This window comes from Schistocerca cancellata, chromosome 1 (assembly GCF_023864275.1).
Source record: "Schistocerca cancellata isolate TAMUIC-IGC-003103 chromosome 1, iqSchCanc2.1, whole genome shotgun sequence".
In the NCBI taxonomy this organism is placed as follows: Eukaryota; Metazoa; Arthropoda; class Insecta; order Orthoptera; family Acrididae; genus Schistocerca; species Schistocerca cancellata.
This window is the reverse complement of record NC_064626.1, coordinates 913,357,301-913,384,531: the sequence shown is the minus strand read 5'-3', so window position 1 is coordinate 913,384,531 and position 27,231 is coordinate 913,357,301. Positions and strand designations below refer to the sequence as shown.

The following is a 27,231-nucleotide window of genomic DNA, read 5'->3' as shown; positions in this document are numbered from 1 at the left end:
CTGATAAATTAATGTACCTCATCTTGTTACTTCTCACACATTGGCGGCTGAGGTACGTTCCTCTTCTTTGCTCGTTACCTCACGTTGCTCCTCTTCATTACATCCGACTTACGACAATGGAGTTACTTGTAGCATACTCTAGCTTCGTGACTTACGAAGAATAATATTGTTGTTATTATTTTTCCATCTGCCCTCGTAAAGTTGTCTATTACAATATTAAAATAAATGTATAAACAATCTGAAGGCCGTTTTCCAATGTGGAAGAGGATGATTCCTTTAAATACACACAGTTCATTTACTTTATCATCCTTTCTTGGCCCGAGGTTGTAGTGTCATTGTCGACTTCGTTTGAAGTGCAGTAACGCCTGTTCCACGTGCACTAATTGACTCACTTCTCTGAAACATTCCGTTTACTTTCAGGTTCGCTTCATTCATTTTCTGTTGATAGTAGGTCCTTTCACACAACTGATGAATTCTCCCGAATATGGAATTTCTCGAATGTATTTAACTAACCGGATAAAGTACACAGATTTGAAGGCTGCAAATTCAACTAAATACCTAGGAAATACATTCACGAATAATTTAAATTGGAAGATCACATAGACAATATTGTGAGGAAATCAAAACAAACGCTACGATTTATTGGCAGAATACTTAGAAAACGCAACAGGGGTGCAAAAGAGACTCCTTACACTATGATTTTCCTTTCTCATCTGGCGTATTGTTGTGCGGTGTAGGATACGCAACAGATAGGATCAACGGAAGTCATCGAAAAAGTTCAAAGAGGGGCAGCTCGTTTTGTATTATCATGAAATAAGGAAGAGATTGTCACGGATATGATACTCGAATTGGTAATCATAAAACAAAGGCATTTTTCATTGGAGTATGATATTCTCATGAAATTTAAATTTCCAACTTTCTCATCAGAAAGTGACAATATTTTGTGAGGGCCCACCTACATAGGAAGGAATGATGATCTTAATAAAATGGGAGAATCAGAGCTCGCGCGGAAAGATTTAAGAATTCATTTTTCCCGCCTCAGTTCGAGAGCGAAACGGTAGAGAAATAGCTTTAAGGTGGTTCGATGATCCTTTTGCTAGGCATTAAATTCCTAACTGTAGACTAATCAAGCAGATGTAAAAGGATTTCGTCTCTTCTAACACACAGCGTAATTCCTTCGTCACTCGTAGTATGCGTGCATCGTATTAATTAGCTCTTTTTTTTATAATGGATTTATGTTGAAGCGACGTTACAATTGTAGCTTCTGATTATCACTTCAGTATTTACCGCTTACCCCACAACCATTTTCATTTAATTTTTCGTGTTCCCACCACTTTCATTCAAGCCTGCTGCTGCCAGTAATTTTTAACACCTAATTTCCTGCCTATAATTTCTTTCTTGACCCTGATTATTCTCATAAGTAGTTTGATATATCTGATTCTGAACAGCTAATCCGTCAGACTTCCAGGTTGACAGTGTTTCGCTTGAGTCTGGACTCTGTTACTGCTTATTCATGCATCAAAGTAAAATCCCGCACACCGGCAATTATGATTAAAAATTTAATTTCCTAATCGTGGCTTTACACAACTCTGAAAGAGCCAATGAATTCAGCAGATGATATTTCGATAAAGATGATATCATATAAAATAATCCATTACCCGTTGAGTATTGTCAAACAGATGAAAATACGTTAACTCAGTTCACGTCTATGAAGAAGCATGGCAAATCTTACGCACTTCCGTAAAGATTTCTTGTATGAGATGGTTTCTCAAGGTTGAAAGAAAAGGAGAAAAAGAAAACAGAGCTCCACACGAAATGCATGAATACGTTGAGAGGTTAAATTTTTGTCCGTTAGCTAAATAAATTTCCTCAGACAACAAAGCATAAACGGTTTTTAACGGTTTAGCGGCTGCCAGTGTAGAACAAATATCAATCAACTCGGGGCTTGCTCAGTTGGTCTGCACTTCTTTCATCCCGCCGCAACTGACATTCTCTTAACTGCTCATTTCACTGCGAGTGTTGTGATGGACATAAAACAGGATCAATATTTAATTAAGAAGAGAAACAGGGTACACGTCTCCATATTTAGCGCAAATGTATGGGACCTACAGTGTGCTGTCGTAAAGGCAGCAGTTATTATAACCCGAGTGGGTCACTCAGTGCAATTACGGCAAATTTCATTTGTGAAATTTCGTATTTTTCTCGTGTATAGTAATCTTGGAAATGGAAGCCTGTAAATTATATTACGAATCGAAGTCTTCAATCACAGGATGGTATTGCGTTTCTGCAATAACCAGCAGTCGTCAAACAGACCAACAAGTGGTCGATGGCCGCTTTGTTGGCTGGTGCTCGACGGCTTTTAGCACACGCAGCCAGAGGTCTTGCGTAGTTGTTTACTTGCTAGTTAATTTGTTATTGATGGGCTCTGTTACTAAATTCTCAGAGAAAACATCACTATGGACAAACGAACTGAATAAACAAAAGACTTAAAAATGCACTCCTCCCAGAACATTAAAAGTTTCGTTATGTACCTCGATGTCTATAGCTTGCCACTCGGATGATAATAAAATACCGTTTCCACTTTCTGTTACATGAAATTATAATCCTTATTTTAGGCATTGTATTGTCAGTATTGGTGGCATTTTCAGTCCGAAGACTGGTTTAATGCAGCTCATCACGCTATTCGTCTTGTGCAAGCCTTTCCATAGCTGCATAGATACTGCTCCGTACATTAATTTGAACGTACTTGCTGTTTTCGAACCTTGGTCCCCCTCACTTCTCTTCATTACCCATTTACTATACCCTGATATCTCAATTAATTCCTTCTTTAAGTCAAATAGTGCCATAAATTTCCTTTCTTCTCGATTCGACTCAGTACCTCTTAATTAGTTATCCGATCAACCTATCTAATCTTCAAGATTATACACTACTCAAAAGAATAAGGGGAACATAACTTTGGGCGTCTGCCATTCTCCTGTTTTCACGGGTCGTTGTGAGCTGAAGTAGTGTGTATGCCCACCGTGAGCGTTTATCACGGCATAAGACATACGTGGTACGTTCTATGTAACTCTACGGAGGTCGCTATGTGGTGTCCGTTCCCACTCTTCGGTGAGAACCCTTGAGAGTTGTTGGAGAGTCTTTGGCGGGACACATCTGTCAGGCCTGTCAAACACATGCTCAACAGGATTTACATCGGGACTTACCGTTGTCCATTACATCACTTCAGTGTTTCGGCTTCGCATCCAAGGTGAGTCCAGCCACATGACATATGGCATTATCGTGCATGAGGAAGAATTCGGGGCCACCACTGTATGCAACAGACACCACATTGTCCAACAGGATCTGCTCGGTGTACTTCCTGGCGGTAAAGCGGCCATGGACAACTACAAAATCCATACGGCTGTCAACACTGATGCCTCCCCAAACCATCAAAGAACATTGGTTGAATCTATCGATTTTACACACGACATTTGGCAGGTACTATTAGCAGTACGATACTGGCGGTGCTTCGCAGTTTTGATAACAAATTGATATCACAATGATTGTTGTTGTTTTCAGAGACTGGATTGATGCAGCTCTCCTTGCTACTCTACCCTGTGCAAGCTTCTTCATCTCCGAGTGACTACTACAACCTCCATCCTTCTGAATCTGCTTAGTGTGTTCATCCCTTGCTCTCCCTCTATGATTTTTACTCTCCTCGCTGCCCTCCAGTATTAAATTGGTGCTCCCTTGACGCCTCAGAACGTGTCCTGGCATCCGATCCCTTCTTCTAGTCAAGTTGTGCTATAAATTCATCTTCTCCCGAACTCTATTGAAAACCTCTTCATTAGTTACGTGATCTACGCATCTAATCTTCGGCATTCTTCTGTAGCACCACATTTCGAAAGCCCCTATTCTCTTCTTGTATAACATATTAATGATCCATGCTTCAATTTCATACATGGCTACACTCCGCACAAATACTTTCAGAGAAGACTTCCTGACACTTAAATCTATACTCGATGTTGACATATTTCTCTTCTTCAGAAACGCTTTCCTTGCCATTGCCAGTCTACATTTTATGTCCCCTCTACTTCGACAATCATCAGTTATTTTGCTCCCCAATACTGCTTTAAATGTCTCATTACCTAATCTAATTCCCTTAGCATCTCCTGATTTAATTAGACTATATTCCATCATCCTCGTCTTGCTTTTGTTGACGTTCATCTTATATCCGCCTTTCAAAACACTGTCCATTCCGCTCAACTGACTTCCAGGTCCTTTGATGTTTCTGACAGAATTACAATGTCATCGGCAAACCTCAAAGTTTTTGTTTCTTCTCCATAAATTTTAATTCCTGTTCCAATGTTTTCTTTTATTTCCTATACGACTTGCTCAGTATACAGATTGAATAGCATCTGGGATGGGCTACAACCCTGTCTCACTCCCTTCCCAACCACTACAACCCTTTCATGTCCCTCGACTCTTATGACTGCCATTTAGTTTCTGTACAGATCGGAAATAGCCTTTCGCTCCCTGTATTTGACCGCTACCAACTTCAGAATTTGAAAGAGAGTATTCCAGTCAACATTGTCGAAACCTTTCTCTGCGTGTACAAATGATAGAAAAACAAGTTTGCCTTTCCTTAACCTATTTTCTGAGTTAAGTCGTAGGGTGAGTATTTGTCTTGCGTGTTTCACCATTTCTACGGAATCCAAACTGATCTTCCCCGAGGTCGGCTTCTACCAGTTTTTCGATTCGTCTGTACCGAATTCGTGTTAGTATTTTGCAGTCGTGACTTATTAAACTGATAGTTTGGTAATTTGCGCATCTGTCAACGCCTGCTTTCTTCTGGATTCGAATTATTCTTCTTGAAGTCTGAGGGTATTTCGCCTGTCTCACACATTTTGCTCATCAGATGGTAGAGTTTTGTCATGGGTGGCTCTCCCAAGGCAATCAGTAGTTCTAATGAAATGTTGTCTACTACTCCCGGGGCCTCGTTTCGACTTAGATCTTTCAACGCTCTACCAAATTCTTCACGCAGTATCACATCTCCCATTTTATCTTCAATTACGTCCTCTTCCATTTCCGTAACATTGCCCTCAAGTTTATCACCCTTGTATAGACCCTCTATATACTCCTTCCACGTTTCTGCTTACCCTTTTTTGCTTAGAACTGGTTTCCCATGTGAGCTCTTGTTATTCATAGAGGTGGTTCTCTTTCCTCCAAAGGTCTCTTTAATTTTCCTGTAAGCAGTATTTATCTTACCACTAGTGATATATGCGTTTACATTCTTACATTTGTCCTCTAGCCATCCCTGATTAGCCATTTTGCACTTCCTGTCGATCTCATTTTTGAGACGTTTGTATTCCTTTTTGCCTGCTTCATTTACTGCGTTTCCATTATTTCTCCTTTCATCAGTCAAATTCAATATATCTTCTGTTACTCAAGGATTTCTACTAGCCCTCGTCTTTTTGCCTACTTGATCCGCCACCACCTTCACTATTTCATCTCTCAAACCTACCCATTCTTCTACTGTATTTCTTTCCCTTGTTCTTGTCAATCGTTTCCTAATGTTCTCTCTGAAATTTTCTAAAACCTCTTGTTCTTTCAGTTTATCTACGTCCTATCTCCTTAAAATGCCACCTTTCTGCAGTGTCTTTATTTTTAGTGTACAGTTCATAACCATTTAATTGTGGTGAGAGTCCACATCTGCCCCTGGATATGCCTTGCAATTTAAAACCTGGGTCCAAAATCTCTGTCTAACCATTATATAATCTATATGAAATCTTCCTGCCGGGCGGAGTAGCCGCTCGGTCTTGGGCGTCTTGCCTAGGTTCGCTCGGCTCCTCCCCGTCGAAGGTTCGAGTCCTCCCTCGGCCATGGGTGTGTTTGTTGTCCTTAGCGTAAGTTAGTTCAAGTTAGGTTAAGCTGTGTGTAAGCCTAAGGACCGATGACCTCCGCAGTTTGATCCCATAGGACCTTACCACAAATTTTACAAAATTTGAAATCTTCCAGTGTCTCCAGGCCTCTTTCACGTATACAACCTTCTTTCATGGTTCTTAAACCAAGTGTTAAGTTATGCTCTGTGCAAAATTGTACCAAGCAGCTTCCTCTTTCATTCCTTACCACCATTAAAAGTTTTTCATCTCCCTTGACTATCTGAATAATTTCTTTTATTCATCGTAGATTTCTTCAGTCTCTTCATCATCTGCGGAGGTAGTTGGCATATAAACCTGTACTACTGTGGTAGGCATAGGCTTCGTATCTATCTTGACTACAATAATGCGTTCACTATGCTGTTCGTAGTAGCTTGCCGGCGCTCCTACTTTTTTATTCATTATTTTGTATTTATAACCCTGTATTCACCTGACCAAAGGTCTTGTTCCTCCTGCCACCGAACTTCACTCATTCCCACTCTATCTAACTTTAACCTATCCATTTCCGTTTTCAAATTTTCTAACCTACCTGCCCTGACGTTTCACACTCCGATTCGTAGAACGACAGCTTTCTTACTCCTGATAACGACGTCATCTGTAGTGTAACGACGCAAGTTTTGTATACATGATTTTCTTTTGACATATGACCATGTGCAGACTTCGTCACCTACGTCAGTTACAACACACTTCAAAATTATTTAAATTCTTTTTAAATTGTCTCTGAATGGTTCTTGAACGAAACTGTAAAACATCATCATTTGAGTCGTATGCGCAGAATTACGTCACTCAGTCCAATTTGTTTGTGCAAACTTTTTTCAATTTAGATGTCGTTTTGTTTCTTCTCAGAAATTATATTAATGCAAGTTATCTGATTTAACAAATATTAGAACCACATTGAATAAACTTTCCAGATTCAAACTCGCGATGAACGTTGTCACAATTAATAATCTTGTCAAATAAATTAATAATTCATTAACATAATTCTTCATAAATAAATTCTCAGAACACGTATTTGAACTTTAGTAGTATCCACTAGTTTATTATCTTCCTACATATAGACGTGAACCTGAGCCTTGACAAGATAGGACTGACCATTTACAACATGATTAAACTTTCTATGAGATCATTGTTGTAGAAACATTACAAATTCTTATTTTTCCAGTTTTTAGAAGCACGACGCAACAACTCGGTTTCAGGATCTTCTGTTGCTCTTTGGCTGTCGACCCGTGACGTATAGTGGCCAGCAATTTTCTCTCTGGTCCCGGCAGTGAAGATGCTGTCTCCGTTCGTTGCGCCGCCCTCTCCGTACATGAAATATAAAAAATTAAATACAAAACTTTAGACAATTCACAACTATTACAAATATTACAAAAATACATAAAAAACACTAAATTAACTTATATTCACTTGCAAACTGGGCTGACACTGGTGGATGGGTGACGCTTCCATTTCGCGTCCCACTACATACCCCACCCAGAAGCTCAGTTTGTCAGGTTTTAACCGAAAATAAAACTTCTTCTATATACAGTATTTAACTATTAATATTATACATTTTTCTCACATTTTCCGTAATCTAAAATCCTTGCTCTTAGATAGATTCAATCCTTTTATGACTATTGTTGTGACTATTTATCATTTACTTTTAATTGTGCTATTATGGTAATTCACAACCGAATATATGGAGATTACTCCTTTTCATTTAATAGTTGCTAGTAAATAATAATTTAGTACGTTCTTTAACGTTGTTACATTAGGACAGAGCGTTCAAATTGTGATAGGTTAGTTTCAGTTTTATTCATTTACTACAGTTATTCGTTCCAAAATGTATATTACTAATAAGTTTCTCACAATAACTAATAGTACTATTTACTTTACGTCATTCTTTTTCCTAATGCTTTATTTATGCCTGAGGTCAAGAAGAAATCAAGCAAAACTTTCTTTAGAATCTCGGCACGGCTTTCTTTACCTTCGGACACTTTGTTGGGTAATGGCAATTTATTTAGGAGAAACAAGCGAGAGAGCCCCGTTTGGTGTGTTCTACATTAACACTATTACAAATCTCTATTAAAGGCACTCTGCTATGTTCTCGTGAGCCATATAGCTCTGGGCGCCCATGGTCCCTAAAATTATTAACCATCCCCTTTGGTTCCTACTATCCGAGTAAATATAATACATACAAAATTCCTTCTGACCTAATAACAAAACTTTCTTCCATATAAATCCCCTTTTAGTTATCTTTCCCTTTTTGACGTACCGGTAGATTATTGTAGAACACTTGTTTAAACTTCCTGTCATTTCTTTAAAATAACACGTAATTATCACGAAAAACTTCACATGAATAAACTATGAACGCTCGTCCATATGTAACATATACTAAATATTAACTTATTTAGGAATGAAGGGTTTAATTTGATCGACCCTATATAATCCTTTAATTACACCTGATGAAGGTTCCATAAGAAGTAACGCTTTGGGATGTACAATCTTATGTCCAACATATGGACCTTCAAAGGTAAAGAAGAATTTTCTACATTCCTTATTGATCTTTAATCTTAAGTTTACAAACGTAATCTTTGATTCATCTGAGAAGACGGCTCTAAATTCTAACAATAAAGATTCCAACTCTTCCTTTTCTCGTTCGGATAGACAATCCGTAGAATACCATTTTTCTTTCACTTTGGTTTCGATACTATTACTAGCATTACATTGGTATACTTCATATTCAAGATCACTAGAATCTATTAATAGGTTCATGGTCTGTGTGTACTTAATCTGTAAGGATTCGTAGCAATTTTCAGGTACTTGATTATTAGAAAACCTCACTTTAAAGGCACATGTCTCCTTATGGATGGTTAAGGAAAAGACTTTAAAATCTAATATAGCTTTATATTTACACAGCCAATCTATACCTAAAATTATGGCCACATTCAAGTTGGCTACGACAAGTACTGAATGAGCAATTAATTGTTTAGAAATTTCAAAAGTTAAATAAACTTCCTCAGTAATATTTTGACTTTTTTTACCAGTAACTCCCATAATTTTCACCCCAGTTACAGGTAAGGTTGGGAAATTCCAATACTTTCTTTTAAGTTGAAATAATTCTTTAGATAAAGTACTTACTTCGCTACCCGAATCGATTGTAATATTTACTTCGGTATCTTTAATATAACCTTTAATAACGGGTTTATAAGTTATATTCTTCCTTATCTGATTGTATTCCTGCAGTAAATCTTGTTGCCAGTCACCTTCCTTTTGGCAGCTTAACAATAAATTGCAATTGGGTCTTGTATAATTTTGACTAACAGTTCCCTTTAGTCGACCCGTACTAAAGGACTTTACTAGTTTTCCGAACTTTCTATGATAACATCACCTACAACTTGACCTTCATTAATTACTTGAGGATGATTTATCTCATTATCGTTATTGTGTAATTTCCGCATTTTAGAGTTATTACCACGATTTTGTTGGCTCTCTTTATCTTTAGATTGACGTTTTATATAACAAAACCGGCTATGATTGTTGTTGTTAAATTTTCGTGGTTCTGAATTATTATTATTTCGAGGATTGTCATTTCTACCAAATCTAAATTTCTCGTCTTCCCGTTCTCTATTAAGTATATCTAACTGTTCTAAATATCCTAATAATTCGCAGGGTTGTGACCATTCTCTTTCTATCATTCTTTCCTTTACATAATACGGTAACCTACTAATTAGGACTCGTGTTAGATGACTTTCAATAATTGGTTCTTCTATTAATTTAGCACGGTCTAAATGCCATTCGAAATAATTCCTATAACCTCCCCATCGTTTAGAATATGGAGGAGGGTCTAACAACTCTAAAGTTAAGTGTTGTTGTTTTCCTCTCGACCAATAATTTTGTTTAAACTGCTTAACAAAATCATCCCAGTCCCTAAATTCAGTTCTACGCAGTACTGCCCATTCCGCAGCTTCTGATTCTAAATGTCCTATTACAAATTGAATCCGTTTCTCATTACTCCATTTAGGAGATAATGAAGTTTCAAAAGCTTTTATAAAGATTATAGGGTGAAGCTCACCTCCTGGTTTGAATACAGGAAATCGACTTGCTACCTTTGAATTTGTCGTTATATCATCCCAACATTCTGCGAGAGACATAGTTGGATTTTGTTTAGATTGCAGAGACGGAGTTGCGTCGGATTTGCTTGCCGTGATTTCTTTATTTGTGTTGTTGTCGTCCGAGCTAGCAAACACGATGCGACTGTTGTCTCTGATTACGTTATTACATCTACTACTTGAAATGTTTTCATTATTATCTAATTCCGATAACCGTTTAGTAATTTCCTGTATTCGCATTTCTGTATTGGATACGCGGTTAGCTAATATCGATTCTTCACTGTGTTCACGATGTGAACGCTCTGTACCTTCGTCAATGTTGTTATCTTTGGTAGTCTCAAGGTTATTGCATATTTCGGTAGTTAAAAATTTCATGTTTTCTATTTCTCTAATTTCTATTTCTATTTCTATTTCTCTAATTCTACATTATCTATTGAAGAAACCTCTACAGGTTTGGTAGAAACCTCTTTAATAGATTCTAATAATTCTCTACGAACAGTTTCTGTTTGCATAGAAAATTCATCTCGTACCTTATCGTTATTTTTCTCTATTTCATTTACAACTAAGACATTGACATTATCTAGTCTCTTGGTTAAGTCAGTAACATCATTTCGCAAGCGAGCTTTTTCCTCACGCGATTCCTGGATATGTTCTTCTAACCTTTTACAGTTATCAGCAATCTTATTACTAAGTCCTACTAGTCTTTCCTGCATTTCAACTTTAGAAGCCTCTATCTTATCACTTAATTCTCGGCTGGTTTCATTGAGATGTTCCTGTAACCTGTCTGTAGATTTTGTTAGCTCCTCTTTTAATCTACCAGTAGATTCCTCGTTAGACTGTTTTAATTTAGCAGTAGATTCTTCGTTAGACTGTTTTAATTTAGCGATCGCCCTAAAAAGGGACCTCATGCTCCTATCGGACACAAATTGCTCTTCGTCTGACATTTCACTTCCCGACATTATTGTAAGATATTAACTAGTTACACACGCAGACTTGTAATCAACAATCCTATAAAAGCACACTTCCTATGTACAACGCTCCACTTCCAACTTAAAACAGACTCACCGGACACTAACATTGTAGTTTGTAGTTCTTGGTGATCAGTGTGCTGCTATGGGCTGCAGAAGTAACAGCCGTCGATGCAGCCGCTGAGATGCTGCGACCCCGCTTCCGCAACCGGCAGGACGCTGAGTCGAACACCGGAGACGTCACTGGCTGCAACCACGTCCGGCCCCACCGTCGACAGGCGAAGCCCTCAGCAACACCTCTAATACCAGCCGGAAGAACGCCCCCCAGCTGACGTACTGGGCCTGTTAGTTTAGGGACAAAAAGGTTGTCGGGGTTTGCAGCATTCAGCAGCTGCCCAACAGATGCGCCTTCTCGTGGAATAACTGCGTGACCGTACTGCTTGGCTGCGCTCCGTCAGATGCCCACACCCGCTAAGTCGCCGCTGGCTGGTGAAGGCTCCACGAGAACTCGCGTTGACTTCCGAAGGACTCTTGATGTCTTGTTTCGTACCTGTGTGTCTTAGTTGCACACAAGTCCTGTTTATAAGGTCGCCACGGTGTAGTGTAACGACGCAAGTTTTGTATAAATGATTTTCTTTTGACATTTGACCATGTGCAGGCTTCGTCACCTACGTCAGTTACAACACACTTCAAAATTATTTAAATTCTTTTTAAATTGTCTCTGAATGGTTCTTGAACTAAACTGTAAAACATCATCATTTGAGTCGTATGCGCAGAATTACGTCACTCAGCCCAAATTGTTTGTGCAAACTTTTTTCACTTTAAATGTCATTTTGTTTCTTCTCAGAAATTATATTAATGCAAGTTATCTGATTTAACAAATATTAGAACCACATTGAATAAACTTTCCAGGTTCAAACTCGCGATGAACGTTGTCACAATTAATAATCTTGTCAAATAAATTAATAATTCATTAACATAATTCTTCATAAATAAATTCTCGGAACACGTATTTGAACTTTAGTAGTATCCACTAGTTTATTATCTTCCTACATATAGACGTGAACCTGAGCCTTGACAAGATAGGACTGGCCATTTACAACATGATTAAACTTTCTATGACATCATTGTTGTAGAAACATTACAAATTCTTATTTTTCCAGTTTTTAGAAGCACGACGCAACAACTCGGTTTCAGGATCTTCTGTTGCTCTTTGGCTGTCGACCCGCGACGTATAGTGGCCAGCAATTTTCTCTCTGGTCCCGGCAGTGAAGATGCTGTCTCCGTTCGTTGCGCCGCCCTCTGCGTACATGAAACATAAAAAATTAAATACAAAACTTTAGACAATTCACAACTATTACAAATATTACAAAAATACATAAAAAACACTAAATTAACTTATATTCACCTGCAAACTGGGCTGACACTGGTGGATGGGTGACGCTTCAATTTCGCGTCCCACTACACCTCCTGAGTAGTTCCCTCCCAGAGATCCGAATGGGTGACTATTTTACCTCCGGAATATTTTACCCAAGAGGACGCCATCATCATTCAACCAAACAGTAAAGCTGCATGCCCTCGGCTAACATTACGGCTGTAGTGCCCCCTTGCTTTCAGCCGTTCGCAGTACCAGTGCAGCAAGGCCGTTTTGGTTAATGTTACAAGGCCAGGTCAGTCAATCATCTAGACTGTTGCCCCTGCAACTACTGAAAGGGCTACTGCCGCTCATCAGGAACCACACATTGGTCTGGTCTCACAACAGATACCCCTCCATTGTGGTTGCACATGCAGTGCGGCTATCTGTATCGCTGAGGCACGCAAGCTTCCCCACCATCGTCAAGGTCCATGATCCATGGGGGAATCAAACTGATATGCAAATTAATTACCACGACCCCCACACACCCCCAGATGACATCATTGGTTTTTCCCAGCCTGTACGTAGGTCTCCCTTCCCACACCTCCCCCTTCCCCTCCCCCACCTACCCTATTGGTTTTGGAGGGACTGAGGTGGGACGCCAGCACAGCCCTGGGGCAAAGAAATTACCGGGGCTGACCATAGGCCCCTCCATATCGCAACTGCATGAGGATACAAGGTTGAGTGTGACACGGCAGCTGGTGGACTCTCCTTGGGCCTTCACAGCCTGACGAGAAGCTCCTTTTCATCAGTTATTACCGTGAATTGTTTCCATTCAGTATCAGTACCTAGCACTCATCGGACTGTCAGTAGGTAAACTCTGTGTCGTCGCACTTAATCAGTTTATTTCAAAAGCACAGAATATTAACTCTCCACCCTTAGCACTATCTGTAATTTGACATTGACGTCACCAGCAATGACCCACTCAGAATGTGTCTACCCTGACTTTCTGACCGTTTCGAAACACCACCGATGCTTCTCTCACCTTTCTATAGTTATGGGAGAATAGAAACGGACAGATAGCAACAGGTCGAAATCTGTTTCATACGCACCCAACAACATTACAGTACGTTCAGATGATATAAGCAAATTGCAGTACCGCAGATTTGCAGTTCTGTGCAGTACTGCCTTACTAAAAACTTACTGAACTTTCGCTATCTCGTATCAGACTCGTTTCGAACTGCAGTATCTGGTTTTAACTGCTGTTAACCTCAATCAGGTACCCAAGCGTACCAAAGAGTATAAATTACATTTGTTAATCGTTGTTCCTTTTTCATTGCCTAAGATTCTCAGGCGGAACCTGCATGTCTACTGAGGTACACTGTTAGCGCCCAAATCAACGAGTTGCATCATACCGCACAAGTTTGTGCTTGCAATTACTCATAACATTATTCAATTTTTGGCACAGCGTAATGGATTCCTACGTCGCCGAAGTTTCTTATGGATTACTAAAATGAGGAAGAGTCTACATAATTTCGCCAACCTTAACTCAAGATTTTTTCCCAAAATTCTTTTGGTCCTGCCTTGTATAAGATTCGTATCTATATACACTCCTGGAAATGGAAAAAAGAACACATTGACACCGGTGTGTCAGACCCACCATACTTGCTCCGGACACTGCGAGAGGGCTGTACAAGCAATGATCACACGCACGGCACAGCGGACACACCAGGAACCGCGGTGTTGGCCGTCGAATGGCGCTAGCTGCGCAGCATTTGTGCACCGCCGCCGTCAGTGTCAGCCAGTTTGCCGTGGCATACGGAGCTCCATCGCAGTCTTTAACACTGGTAGCATGCCGCGACAGCGTGGACGTGAACCGTATGTGCAGTTGACGGACTTTGAGCGAGGGCGTATAGTGGGCATGCGGGAGGCCGGGTGGACGTACCGCCGAATTGCTCAACACGTGGGGCGTGAGGTCTCCACAGTACATCGATGTTGTCGCCAGTGGTCGGCGGAAGGTGCACGTGCCCGTCGACCTGGAACCGGACCGCAGCGACGCACGGATGCACGCCAAGACCGTAGGATCCTACGCAGTGCCGTAGGGGACCGCACCGCCACTTCCCAGCAAATTAGGGACACTGTTGCTCCTGGGGTATCGGCGAGGACCATTCGCAACCGTCTCCATGAAGCTGGGCTACGGTCCCGCACACCGTTAGACCGTCTTCCGCTCACGCCCCAACATCGTGCAGCCCGCCTCCAGTGGTGTCGCGACAGGCGTGAATGGAGGGACGAATGAAGACGTGTCGTCTTCAGCGATGAGAGTCGCTTCTGCCTTGGTGCCAATGATGGTCGTATGCGTATTTGGCGCCGTGCAGGTGAGCGCCACAATCAGGACTGCATACGACCGAGGCACACAGGGCCAACACCCGGCATCATGGTGTGGGGAGCGATCTCCTACACTGGCCGTACACCACTGGTGATCGTCGAGGGGACACTGAATAGTGCACGGTACATCCAAACCGTCATCGAACCCATCGTTCTACCATTCCTAGACCGGCAAGGTAACTTGCTGTTCCAACAGGACAATGCACGTCCGCATGTATCCCGTGCCACCCAACGTGCTCTAGAAGGTGTAAGTCAACTACCCTGGCCAGCAAGATCGCCGGATCTGTCCCCCATTGAGCATGTTTGGGACCGGATGAAGCGTCGTCTCACGCGGTCTGCACGTCCAGCACGAACGCTGGTCCAACTGAGGCGCCAGGTGGAAATGGCATGGCAAGCCGTTCCACAGGACTACATCCAGCATCTCTACGATCGTCTCCATGGGAGAATAGCAGCCTGCATTGCTGCGAAAGGTGGATATACACTGTACTAGTGCCGACATTGTGCATGCTCTGTTGCCTGTGTCTATGTGCCTGTGGTTCTGTCAGTGTGATCATGTGATGTATCTGACCCCAGGAATGTGTCAATAAAGTTTCCCCTTCCTGGGACAATGAATTCACGGTGTTCTTATTTCAATTTCCAGGAGTGTATAAGGAATTCGTGTGTGTAGGAAGGGACGCTACTGCTCCTTCTTATCGGAATTAGCCGTCAAGTAGTCGGCTGGTGATTATGAATGTTGTATTATTAAAATCAGAATAGTCTAAGCGGAAAAATATTATTTAACATTTTGCCGTTAGAAGAATACAGGACTGTTCAAAGAGAAGGAATAGATTTCAGACGTTTATTGCGGAAACTCAATTTCATCGTTCCTGGAAAGAGAAAATTCAGATTTTTTATGCATACAATGTGAGCACGATGTTTTACACGACAAATATCAAAACGGTGGCTAGTTTCCTGCCACACACGAAACAGTGGTATCTCGTTATCGAATTCACAGCTTCAACAATGCAATGTCGCAGACTTTAAAGATTGTTGGGCACAGGGAGCATAAAAACGCGGTTTTTTACATAAACCCACAGATACGAGGTCTGCAGACCTGAAGTTCATCTTCTGCTACTCCTTTTCCAGTCGAACGTTCGGGAATAGTGTCATTTAGGTAACGTCGGACGTACTAAGAGAATTTTTATTCTCCCTTTGCCTGATAATTTTGAAAGTCTGCAACATCGCATTGTTGAAGATATGAATTCGAGAACGAGAGACCACCAGCTTCGTGTGTGGCAAGAATGAGCCACCGTTTTGATATTTGTCGCGTAACACATGGTGCTGGCACTGAACGCATAAATATTTGAACTTCTCCCTTTCCAGGAATGTCGGAATTATGTTTAAATCTTTTGTAGTTTGAAAGCAGGAAATGTTTGAAATCTGTTCCTTCTTTTTGAACAGACCTGTACATACACAAATACTCAACCTCTGTAACGTTTATCATTAGTAATCAGTAACAGCAAAAATATCACTGTTTCTCTTCTATCCGTTACTGGCATGTGCATTATTTTCCCTCCTATTTTTTTAAATCCCATAATATCAAAGAACGCGGCTGGGTCCATAGCACGTCAGCATTCCAGCTGCCTGAAGCAGCTTGTAGCTAAAAGTAATGGATTATGTACAGTTTCTTTTAGCTGATATGATAGATTTAAAATTGCTTCCAATATCAGAGCGGCTCTTTGCAGCTGGCGCCGTCCTGCGAGTCGCTGATGGTCCGCTGCCTCTGGCGGAAGCAAATCGTCAACTGCTCGCAGCTCTTCACCCGTCAGAAGTCAGACGCGGGTTTCTGCTGCTCTTTCAACTACAACACCGAGTGAGTACGTTTTTGGTGGCGTTGAGGACGCACTTATACCACATCTGAAACTCACACTGAATACGCCTGACGTCTCTTCTTTTGTCCTTAATTTATTACGGTGCCAGGCTGAAATTGGGGCCGCATCTACCGTTTGATCATTGATTATTTCCGTTCCGGCCCTTCAATTAACGCTCGTTACTTGGCCTCGGAGTCCAACCTTTCCATATTTCTTGCACTGGGGTGAAAGCATTCTCACCGCATGTAACCCGAACGTTCCGGACGATAACATTTGACATCAATGGAAAAAATACTTCTGCTACGAGCTTTGGTTACTGCATCTATTTCCTCTGAAGCCCCTGCTTTGCCTATAGCTCCAGCTAGGAGTTCGAAAATTCGCCCGCAGCTCGTGGTCGTGTGGTAGCGTTCTCGCTTCCCACGCCCGGGTTCCCGGGTTCGATTCCCGGCGGCGTCAGGGATTTACTCTGCCTCGTGATGACTGGGTGTTGTGTGATGTCCTTAGGTTAGTTAGGTTTAAGTAATTCTAAGTTCTAGCGGACTGATGACCATAGATGTTAAGTCCCATAGTGCTCAGAGCCATTTTCAGTTCGAAAATTCTGCACGTACTTTTCTTGATACATCGGGTGATAATCTCCACAAAAAGGTATGTAATGCCCTCTGCTCTGCTTCTCGCGGAAGGTCCCTATTTGTGTCGTCACTTTCCGTTATCTCATGGGTATTAACATTGAGTTTTCTTACTTTATCCATTAAGCTTTTGATGGACACCACCTGTTTCAGTGATACACCATGTAACAGCTCCAAATAATACCTGTAACTACTCCACCTTCTATACTGTTTTACTAAGTTCAGCACTTTAAATGTCAGAGCATTTCTCAGGTCCTCTTGGAATAGTATATGACATATACGTTTTAGCGTGACGTATTAATCGTAACTTGGCGATATGTAACAACTGTTCATCTGCCCAACAACCTAGTTTTGCAGCTGCCAACAAATTGTCCGCCAATGTCAACAAGCCCTCCCCTGTCTCACCAGAAAAAGGATCAGCTAGGCAAGCGGGACCGGCGTCCAGGGAAGGTCCCGTAAACTGGACGAGGATCTGTTCTCCTTCAAAGCATCTAACTGGCTATGCAGATCAGTAATATGCGCTCTCATTTGAACTACATGTTCTAGCAAAATGTGCACCACTTTCCGAGTAGTAACCACCTGTTCCTCTGACCTACTTATGTAAAGTCTCTATTTACCACCTTAGGACAACATATAACATGACAAATGTAGATATATTGTTCATTGTTAGGAATACTGTAAAACCCTCATCATTATTTACTCTTTACGACTAAGCGCTAACTTTGCTCACTCGTGGCATTCCTTGGCATAATGACCACACCTTCTACACTAAAACAAACTACAAGTGTCGCGGATCCACGCTCCCTGTACTCAGCAGGCTACATTGCCCATACATAACTGGTTCCAAAGCAGCAATTTGAGGGGTGCAATTTTGTCATATGATGACATAGTTGGAGATCGTGGCTGTTATTTGAAGACAAATGTAGATGATGTTGGGACAGCAACCATCCACAAATTTATTTTCAGTTCCTTTATTCAAAGGGTACCGTTACCGGTTTCGAATCGTTATGATTCATCTTCAGACGGTTTACACGCTTTCCTTATAACACGTGGTGCGTGTTTTTACAGGTTAATTGTCCTAAACTATAAATAATACATAATTATAAGCACGCCACACACAGCTGGTTGCGTTACAGATTTTCATTGGATGTGACTTACGTGAAATGTCGGTTTGGAGTGTTTGTTTTCATAACATTCGTCCAACAGATGTGAATACATTCCCACTGCATTCTTGTATTCACATCTGTTGGACGAATGTTATGAAAACAAACACTCAAAACCGACATTTCACGTAAGTCACATCCAATGAAAATATGTAACGCAACCAGCTGTGTGTGGCCTGCTTATAATTATGTATTATTTATATTTTATGACAATTAATCTGTAAAAAATTCACCACGTGTTATAAGGAAAGCGTGTAAACCGTATGAAGCTGAATCACAACGATCCGAAACCGGTAACGGTACCCTTTGAATATAGGAACTGAAAATAAACTTGTGGCTGGTTGCTGTCCCAACACCATCAACATTTTCTGGGGTGTCTGTTAAGCCGTTTAGTAAGCCCCTAAGATTATAAAGGTTCGTTCCGCAGTGACCTACGTGGGAGGGAGCCTCACTAAACTATCATGTAGATTTAAGAGACGTAATGTCGTGAACTGGGTAACATCTTGTTGAATGAAAATTACTAGGGATGGCCCAACGAAACGTGAAACTACGAGTACTACTCCTCACACAGATATAGTACTGAAGGAGCTCATGTAATAGCAAAAGGAAACTAGTGGTCAGCGTAACAATTTTTTGTTGTTGCCATATGACATCATGTAAAATTATTTGCCCACTGAATAAAGCATATATACATGTAATTAATTGACAGAAGGTTGTAATTATGAAATATAGCCTTGGTACAGTTGGGTGGACACATGAAAGCATAATATGAAACTGTGTCGTGGAATGGTCATTGATTGCGTAAAAGGTTAGTAATTTAATGAAAGAAGGCCAGAGAAGCAAGAACGGAAATGAATGAATTCACCGAATTGCATGGTGGGTGCAACTAGCTGGCTACGAACGCTGAAACTGCGCAATTAAACCCTAATGCATTCGCGTCCCTCTCGGCTCAGTGACTGCATCACTAGCTCAAGCTTGCGAATGTTAGACAGCGAGTGTAAAGGTGGCTGTGGTAACGGCTGAAAACACGACCTCAGTACTTTGCTCTACATAGGAGACATCCCTCTTTGCGGCTGCCTGAAGTGAAGTGCGTTTCCGCTGGAGCCCTTGGTACAAGTGTTCTCTTCGAATTCTACGGCAAGTGTGTTCTGACTTTACTCTTTGAAATACGGCTGGTTCTGCCAGCTTAGGAATCCCGCTGGCCAATTTCAGAAGATCTTGTGAGTACCAGCTAATAATAATTTTATGAACAAGTTTAACAAATTTCTGCTCGCTAGGATTTTGTCATGGTTAACCAGCAATGGTGTGTCGGGGGAAAGGAGATGGAGAATCTCTCCTACTACATGACATATATCCAAGTCCGGCCAACAGAAAGCCCGGAAGGTAAACACACGAGGGAAAACGCCCCTTCTACCAAAACAATTACTGTGAACCAGTCACAGACCATCTCATTCGCGCCGGCCAGAGTGGCCGAGTGGTTCTAGGCGCTACAGTCTGGAACCGCGCGACCTCTACGGTCGCAGGTTCGAATCCTGCCTCGGGCATGGATATGTGTGATGTCCTTAGGTTGGTTAGGTTTAAGTAGTTCTAAGTTCCAGGAGACTGATGACCTCAGTAGTTAAGTCCCATAGTGCTCAGAGCCATTTGAACCATTTGAACCATCTCATTCGGATTGAAACGAACATTCAAGCATGGCAATGCCGCGACTCAACGGCCAGTATCACGGTGTTCTATACCTGCTATGGGCAGTTTTCAGGACCAAACAAGTTAATGATACTCCAGTCTTTCTAAATTAACTTCCCTGTCACTAGACGCCTAAAGAAGGACCTCAAGGTTTCAGAAAATAACAGGTCTCCTTCACCGAGGGGAAAAGAAGTAATTAGCTTAGTACTGCAGTCACTGGCAGTAGTAAACATTGTCTACAGTTTTCGTGTAGCGTTAAATGATTGACTTCATTGCCTGTTGGGTTGTGCATATCACGCTATAAAATAGGTTGTGCAACGGTTTTGGTATAAACTGCCACATGACAATATGTTTCTCTAAAGGTCTGAGTCCACCTTCATATCACCGTTCTGCTTCTACTTTCACAAACCAAACTTTAACAGTGTGCTCCACTTTTGCATAACACTTGAAGGGCAAGGCTGCGCTGATGGTGGCGTATGCTGACCCACGACATTGTTTGACGTCACTGGCGCTTCAGACACCAGTTATTACTGTTCCAGGATGACGGCTTGGGGTCGTGCGCTGGACAGTAGGTCTGGGGAACTAATGTTTCCGTGGTCATAGAATCACGAATTCAGTACTATTATCATCATATTTTATTCATCAAGAACTCAAACAGCCACCAAAGACGGTGTTTTGGTCTCATGCTTTGAACACGGAAAGCTGAGATCACCTCAGCTGGACACGTGACAAGCACGGGGCGGCCGTCAGGGCGACGACGCCAGGCAGGGAGGTGGTTACCATAGAGATGGAGCGAGATCGCTCAGGCGATCGCGTGGCTACGCTAGGCATCCACACTAAGCAGCGGCGGATGTGACAGTCACCCTGCACCTCGCCATAGGTCAGTTGCGGGATGCACCGAAGTGTAGACTGCATTCGAGGATCCCTTGGAGACGTCCAGAAGTGAGCCGGTAGCAACCTGAAGGAGGCCCTAGTGGGATGGTGGCCACTCAGGCACGGGCTGCATCAGGCCTAGATGCGGCCGATAGACGAGTGGCTAGCGGATGCAGCGGCTAGTTGTAGACGCGGTTGAATGACCCACATCGGGTCTATGGCTAGCACGCAATAGCTCTCGACATAGGTCGCAGTCGATGATAGATACTGCTAGGTCTGGGCGGTGAGTATTTCTGCCAGACTTGACCAGTTTTTTTTTTTTTTTATTGAGAGGGGCGCGCCTCTTGCCACGTGAGGAGGCCCAGGCAGTGCGACGTCCACGGCCTGGCATGTGGTAGTCCAGGTCACCAAAGCGGCACCTTGGTCCCTGTATCACGATGAGTTGACTTTGTTCCTTTCTGGGCAGCATGATTTTGTAAGCACCTTGCTGGCCTGCATTGTCACAGGTTTAGAAAGCTGATAGGAAAGATACTGGCGCAACAATAATCTTTCCCTATTTGTTCAGCAGAAAATTAAAACATCTGGTAACGGAGCAGCCCAGTAATGCATCCCTCTCATTAATAACCAAAGGACTACAAAAATTTTTAAAACTTACAGCTCGTTATATATATATACTGTGCATCAAAGTAAGGTAACAATGAGTCACAGTTTATCACATAACTATAAAAACAGCAAGAGAACTATTTACATTCAACATGAAGAGCACTAGGACTACGGGCTATAAGTTTAACAAATCCACACTTTACTACAAGTGTTAGATTACAAATAATGATCAAGCAATATTCAAACACATGACAAAATTAAATTCTGATCAGTTTTGATGATGGGAGAAAGGACCAACCAGCCCTCATACGAAAATAATACCAACAGCAGCCACCCTCAGGCGCATAACATAATATAGAGTTTCATAACAGCTGGTTTTCTAAAACAGAGGAGACAACTTCTAACATCACATTTCAATAACTTTCTTTCAAAGCCATTAAATAAAACCCACCCCAATGCTCGAGTCAGATGTATTAACTAACACAGAATTCTCTTCCAAATAAATAAAAGATAAAACCCTTACAAGAACCCGTAAGCCAATTTTAAAAAAAAATTTACTAAACTGATACAAGATATACAGCAGTAATATTTTGAAACATTTACAGGACCGATGGTGCAATAGAAACCAAATTACGCATGACCACAAAATTTTGGAAACCGATCTAAGTAGTGAGAATCTGTTTCACCAACTAGGTATTAAAAAGGAAAATAAACACTTAAAAAAAAAGGATTAGGAAAGGAGAAAAACCTTTAAACAAAATTAATCGCTCTAAACTTAACAGTTTGCTCATTGTATTAAAAAAATCACCACAAGAGTCGCCCCTGAAATGGCAGAGTCTCACCACGAAAAACTGAACCACGATGCATAGCTTAAATGATTCCAGTAAATTGGTTCCCCACCCATCATGACGCCATGGTGTAACTAAAACAGAAGACTAGCCTCTCCTGCGCCGCCTCTGTCTTGAGGCTGACACTGGTACAGAACAGCACGATGGCACATCAGACGTAGTTCGGCGGCGTAGAATGCTTACTTCCGCACAGCGCCACGACCTCTGATACAAATGGGAGGGGAACACGCTTCTCACTATGATGACTAAACTGGAACACGCCAAATCAAAGTCCATTAGTTGAGCACATAACATATTACATCACACATGGAGTTATTCATGGTACCTCTTGGCCATCACTGATCAGTCTACCAGAAGAGTTCCGTCAGTGTCGCTTGCCCTTTAGAGCACCGACTGCCGCGAGACGGTCAGTGTCTGCTCTCATCAAGTCTGTGCGCGCTACCCCTGCCGCCTAACAGCGAGGCAGGCCACGTGCGCAGGCAGTAAACTCTGTGCTATCGACACCAACCGTCTCAGATCCCCTCGTCAGAACGTCCAGTAACTAGCCTGAGACATCTTCAGATATACTGATCAAGTTTAATATTTAATCACGATCATCAGTCTTTGCCTCAGCCGTCGCCTGGGTTTCTCGCCTTGTCTTCGTTTAACCGTCGCGTTCACCTTGATCTGTTCTGTTAACTGCGAAAGGTTGCCAAATCATCCCCCTTCCCCTCCCTCCCCCAGTGAAGACTGCCCTTATAAAATCCACAGATTCCGATCTCAGCGGACATTGCTGTGCCACTTTCCGCATTTTAAATCCACGCCAACCTCGCTGTCCCAGATAACCTCCTGACACCCGCCGCTCGGCAAATGCCACTGCTGTGCACAACGAAGTGAATCTCTAAATCGCAGTACAAGAGGCCACACGGGAAACAAATTCTGACTGACGTACACATAATTGCCGCCATCCGTATCTGCAACATATATGGTCGCTCATACGCTGTCCTCCTGCCTACTGACTGTCCCTCCACTTCCGACTACCTCATCTAAAACGAAGCATTTATTTACCTCCCATGTCGTAAAGCTGAACCATCCAAATCTGAACGCAAGCCTTCCGATGTCTACATTTCCTCCAATCAAAGGGGTTCACAGAGTGTGCTAAAGAAGGGCCAAGATTTTAAATTTGCGATTTGTATACAACTGTTTCGGTGTGTTCGAAGACTTGTCGTCTCCCAAGAATTGAGTTTAACTGAGAGGTAGTTTGCTTTCATACCTAAAATGTAAGCACTTGTCTTATTATATGCAATGTTTTTCTTTCTAAAGTGTAGAATTATGATTATTTGGGCCACAATTTTTAATTAACGTTGTTATTTGAAGTTATAATGATGCGTCACGTTTGCCCACGGACAAGTTTACGCTATTGTACTGATTAGGATGTGCAGCGGGGAAGGTCACTCTTCCAACACTGTTCTGTAAAAGTTCGCGTCCGCCTTGAGTGCAGGACAGCGCTGAAACCATCGCCATGCTAAAGCAGCATCATAATTTCCCGTTAAAAACCTGGCAACTAAACAAACCTAAGTAATATAGAGATCGCTAAGGCCCCAGTTGTCGTGCCACACTAGGCAGTGGCAGGTCTGTCGTTTGATAGAATCGTGGACAATCATTTCCAGAAATGAATGTGAATTCTGCAAGAACTGAAAAACTTTGCGACTTTTGACTCCCAAGCGCCTCTTGTTGCTTATGCCCCCATACTACACTCCCGGGAAAACAATTACTACACTCTTTTAGAAGTTTGTAATTCACTCAAGATTTATTGTTGCAACATTTCAGATGGAGTACGTGAAATGATTAGGTTTACAGAGCAGTAGGACAAGCGGTACTGAGATACCATGTATCGACCCATGCCGAAACGTCCATGTTAGTACGTGGTGTAGTCTCCTTGGGCGGCAAAGCAGGCGTTGATTCTGGCATCCAGATGATCGTACAGATGGCGAATACTGTCCTGCGATACGCTGTACCACGCTTGCTGAACCTGTTAACGTACTTCTGCAAGAGTTGTTGGTTGACGGGTCGTACGAGTCGTTTCTTGTTCCATCATATCACACTTGTGCTCGATTGGAGACAAGTCCGGAGATCGCGCTGGCCAGGGAAGTTGCTGCACATCTTGCAGAGCCCGTTGAGTTTCACGGGGATTATGCTGTTGCAAGAACGACAAAAGAATGGATCTTACAACGTTGTGCACGTACCGAGCGCTGGTTAGCGTCCCCTCCAGAAACGTCAAAGGTGAACGAGAGTTGCAGCTTGTCGCACCCCCCGTGGGGCCAGCGTGTCTTGGATGAATGCACTCTGACACAGCGCTCTTCAGGTCTCTGATGTACCCGTACACGACCATTACTTGCGTGCAGGTAGAGTCTGCTTCTATCTCTGAAGACCACGGCTCTCCATTCCATCTTACAAGTGATCCTCTGGCGGTACCAGTCGAGCCCTGCTGTGTGTGTGACTGGAAGAAGGGCTAGAGGTGTGCGTGCCTGTGGCCTCAGCGTTCCCAGTTGGCAACAGATGTCTAGGCTCACAAGCCCTCTTACCTGTGCTGTGCTAGTTGTACGATTTGCCACAGCTGTCCTTACAATGCGGCGATCTTGGCGGGCGTCTGTGCTGAGTGGACGTTCAGAACCTCTTCTACAGGTGTGAGAATGTTCACGTGACTACTGATACGAGAATCGTTGCACAGCTGACGCAATGCATCCATCTTGCGTGCCCATTCTCCGATAGGACCATGCCGCTAATCGGAAGGCCACATTATGAACCCTGTCAAAGTCGTTCAGTTGGCTGTAAGAAGAACAAGTGCATCTGCGTGGCATGGTTGCCTGCTTCCTTCACACGTTTGTACCACAACGAGCCTTATTGATGTGAGCTTTCCTTATTTAGGGGTAGACCCAGATAATGCTCTGGTAGTTATGCAACTACGATATATGTTAGGGGACGACATTGAAACCATTATCACTACGTCTACTATAGCCCAGCTAGCATATGCCATCATCGTATGAAGCAAAGTCTTCTTTCTAGGTCTATCAATTTTTTTCTGGCAGTGTAGGATGATCAAACCCAGGAACGTAAAAACAAACTAACTGTGGCCTACATACATAATACCTCAACCTAAATCCCCTCCCGTTCAACAACTAAATGAACACCATCCCACACATTCGGGTGTGCCCCAGGGATTATATGTTAATGATCTCGCGGGCAACATTAATGATAACCTCAGACTGTTTGCAGACGATGCAGTTGTCTATAATAAAGTACTGTCTGAAAGAAGCTGCATAAATATTCAGTCACATCTTGATAAGATTTCAAAACTATGCCAAGACTGGCAACTTGTATTAGACATCGAGTAATGTAAAATTATGCCCTTCACAAAATGGATAAACGTAACATCCTTTGACTATAATATCACTGAGTCACATTTGATATCGGTAAACTCATAAAAAATACTTCAGTGTAGCACTTTGTAGTGAGACGTAGTGGAATGATCACGTAGGCTCAGTCGTGCGTAAAGCAAATGGTAGACTTCGGTTTATTGGTAGAATACTGGGGAAATGCAATCCGTCAACATAGGTGGTTGCTTAAAAATCACTCCTGCAACCCGTCCTAGAATATTGCTCAAGTGTGTGGGACCAGTACCAATTCATGAAGTCAACTTTATCGGGACTTTATGTGGAGTCAGCAGCGACGTATGGAAATGTGTGCTGGACCGGATCTCACGCTTACTAGGCAGTTGCGTTAACGACTTCGCCACCCGAATATAGTGTTTGTCGCAGTTACGCGGACTATTTCGGTACGCCTCCTGGCCGACCCACGCTCCCACCTAGCTCTACCTACTTCCACTCCCGTCCATGACCCCATTGCTCGCTCCTTTGAGATTCCCGCAGGAGCTCGAACGTGACTGCGCATTCCCAGTGAAGGTGGTGGATTCGCCCATCGAGGAAACTCAGTTATATGCCTAGTAAGTAGGAGATCCCGTGTTCGGATACCGGCCTGGCACAAATTTGCGATCGTCGCCGCTGACTCTGCATTAAGTCCCGACATAGCTGACATCATGAACTCTTTCCCTCCCCTTTCCTTTCCTTTCTCCCTCCTCCCCCTCCCCCCCCCCCCCCCCGGCCATCCACGTTCAGCTTACATATTATGTATCAGACCTGCGAATTCCGCTTTTTCTAGCATGCGTCCGAAAGAACAGACAGTACGCAATCATATAGCAGAATTCTTCACTTGGCTGCCGCTGCCCTCCAGCCGTGGCGAGTGCTCTGACTGCCGCCGGGCGAAGGCATCTGGCGTATCGCATTCGTTCGTGTAATACTGATCGAACACGAGTACCAGACCTGTCACCCAGTTGGTCATGGGTGGACGTGGTGCGATGGAGTCCGATCTGGTTTGCGTTACTGGTAACGTTGATCACTTGCGGCAACAGGCTGAAGTAAAGAAGCAACACCTCTCAAAATGGCATCTGACCCCTCCATTATTGTCTCTATGCACGACTGTAGGGTTTTATCGTGACCATCCATGAAACGAAAACATTACCAAAATCCATTTCCACTGGTGATCTCTAAGTCAAACTATCCTGCACTCTGCCTAATTCAAATCTCTATTGTATTTAAGGAGAAAAGAACATAAGTACTTCCTTTTGTCAACATATTAACTTTCCTCTAAGACATCAACATGTATGCTCAGGTTTCCTCTGTTAATCGTTGAAGCAAATGCTTCCATAATCTCGTACTTACGCTTTTTTTATTTTTTCGTTTCTCATTCGATCACTCCATCTTCTTTTCCATTCTCTTAATTACTTAATTACTCCTTTTTAACTCCCTCTCTTTTTTGTCTCACGTTCCTTGC

General features: G+C 42.5%; 1 protein-coding gene across 1 annotated transcript in view; it reads left to right on the top strand.

Moving 5' to 3' along the window:
- LOC126114040 (pickpocket protein 28-like) overlaps positions 1-27,231 on the top strand; it is a 196,644-nt gene that overhangs the window by 103,704 nt on the left and 65,709 nt on the right. Inside the window, exon 5 of the mRNA XM_049915022.1 lies at positions 16,426-16,568. Coding sequence (XP_049770979.1) covers positions 16,426-16,568 — 143 coding nt within the window. The remainder of the gene's footprint in view (positions 1-16,425; positions 16,569-27,231) is intronic.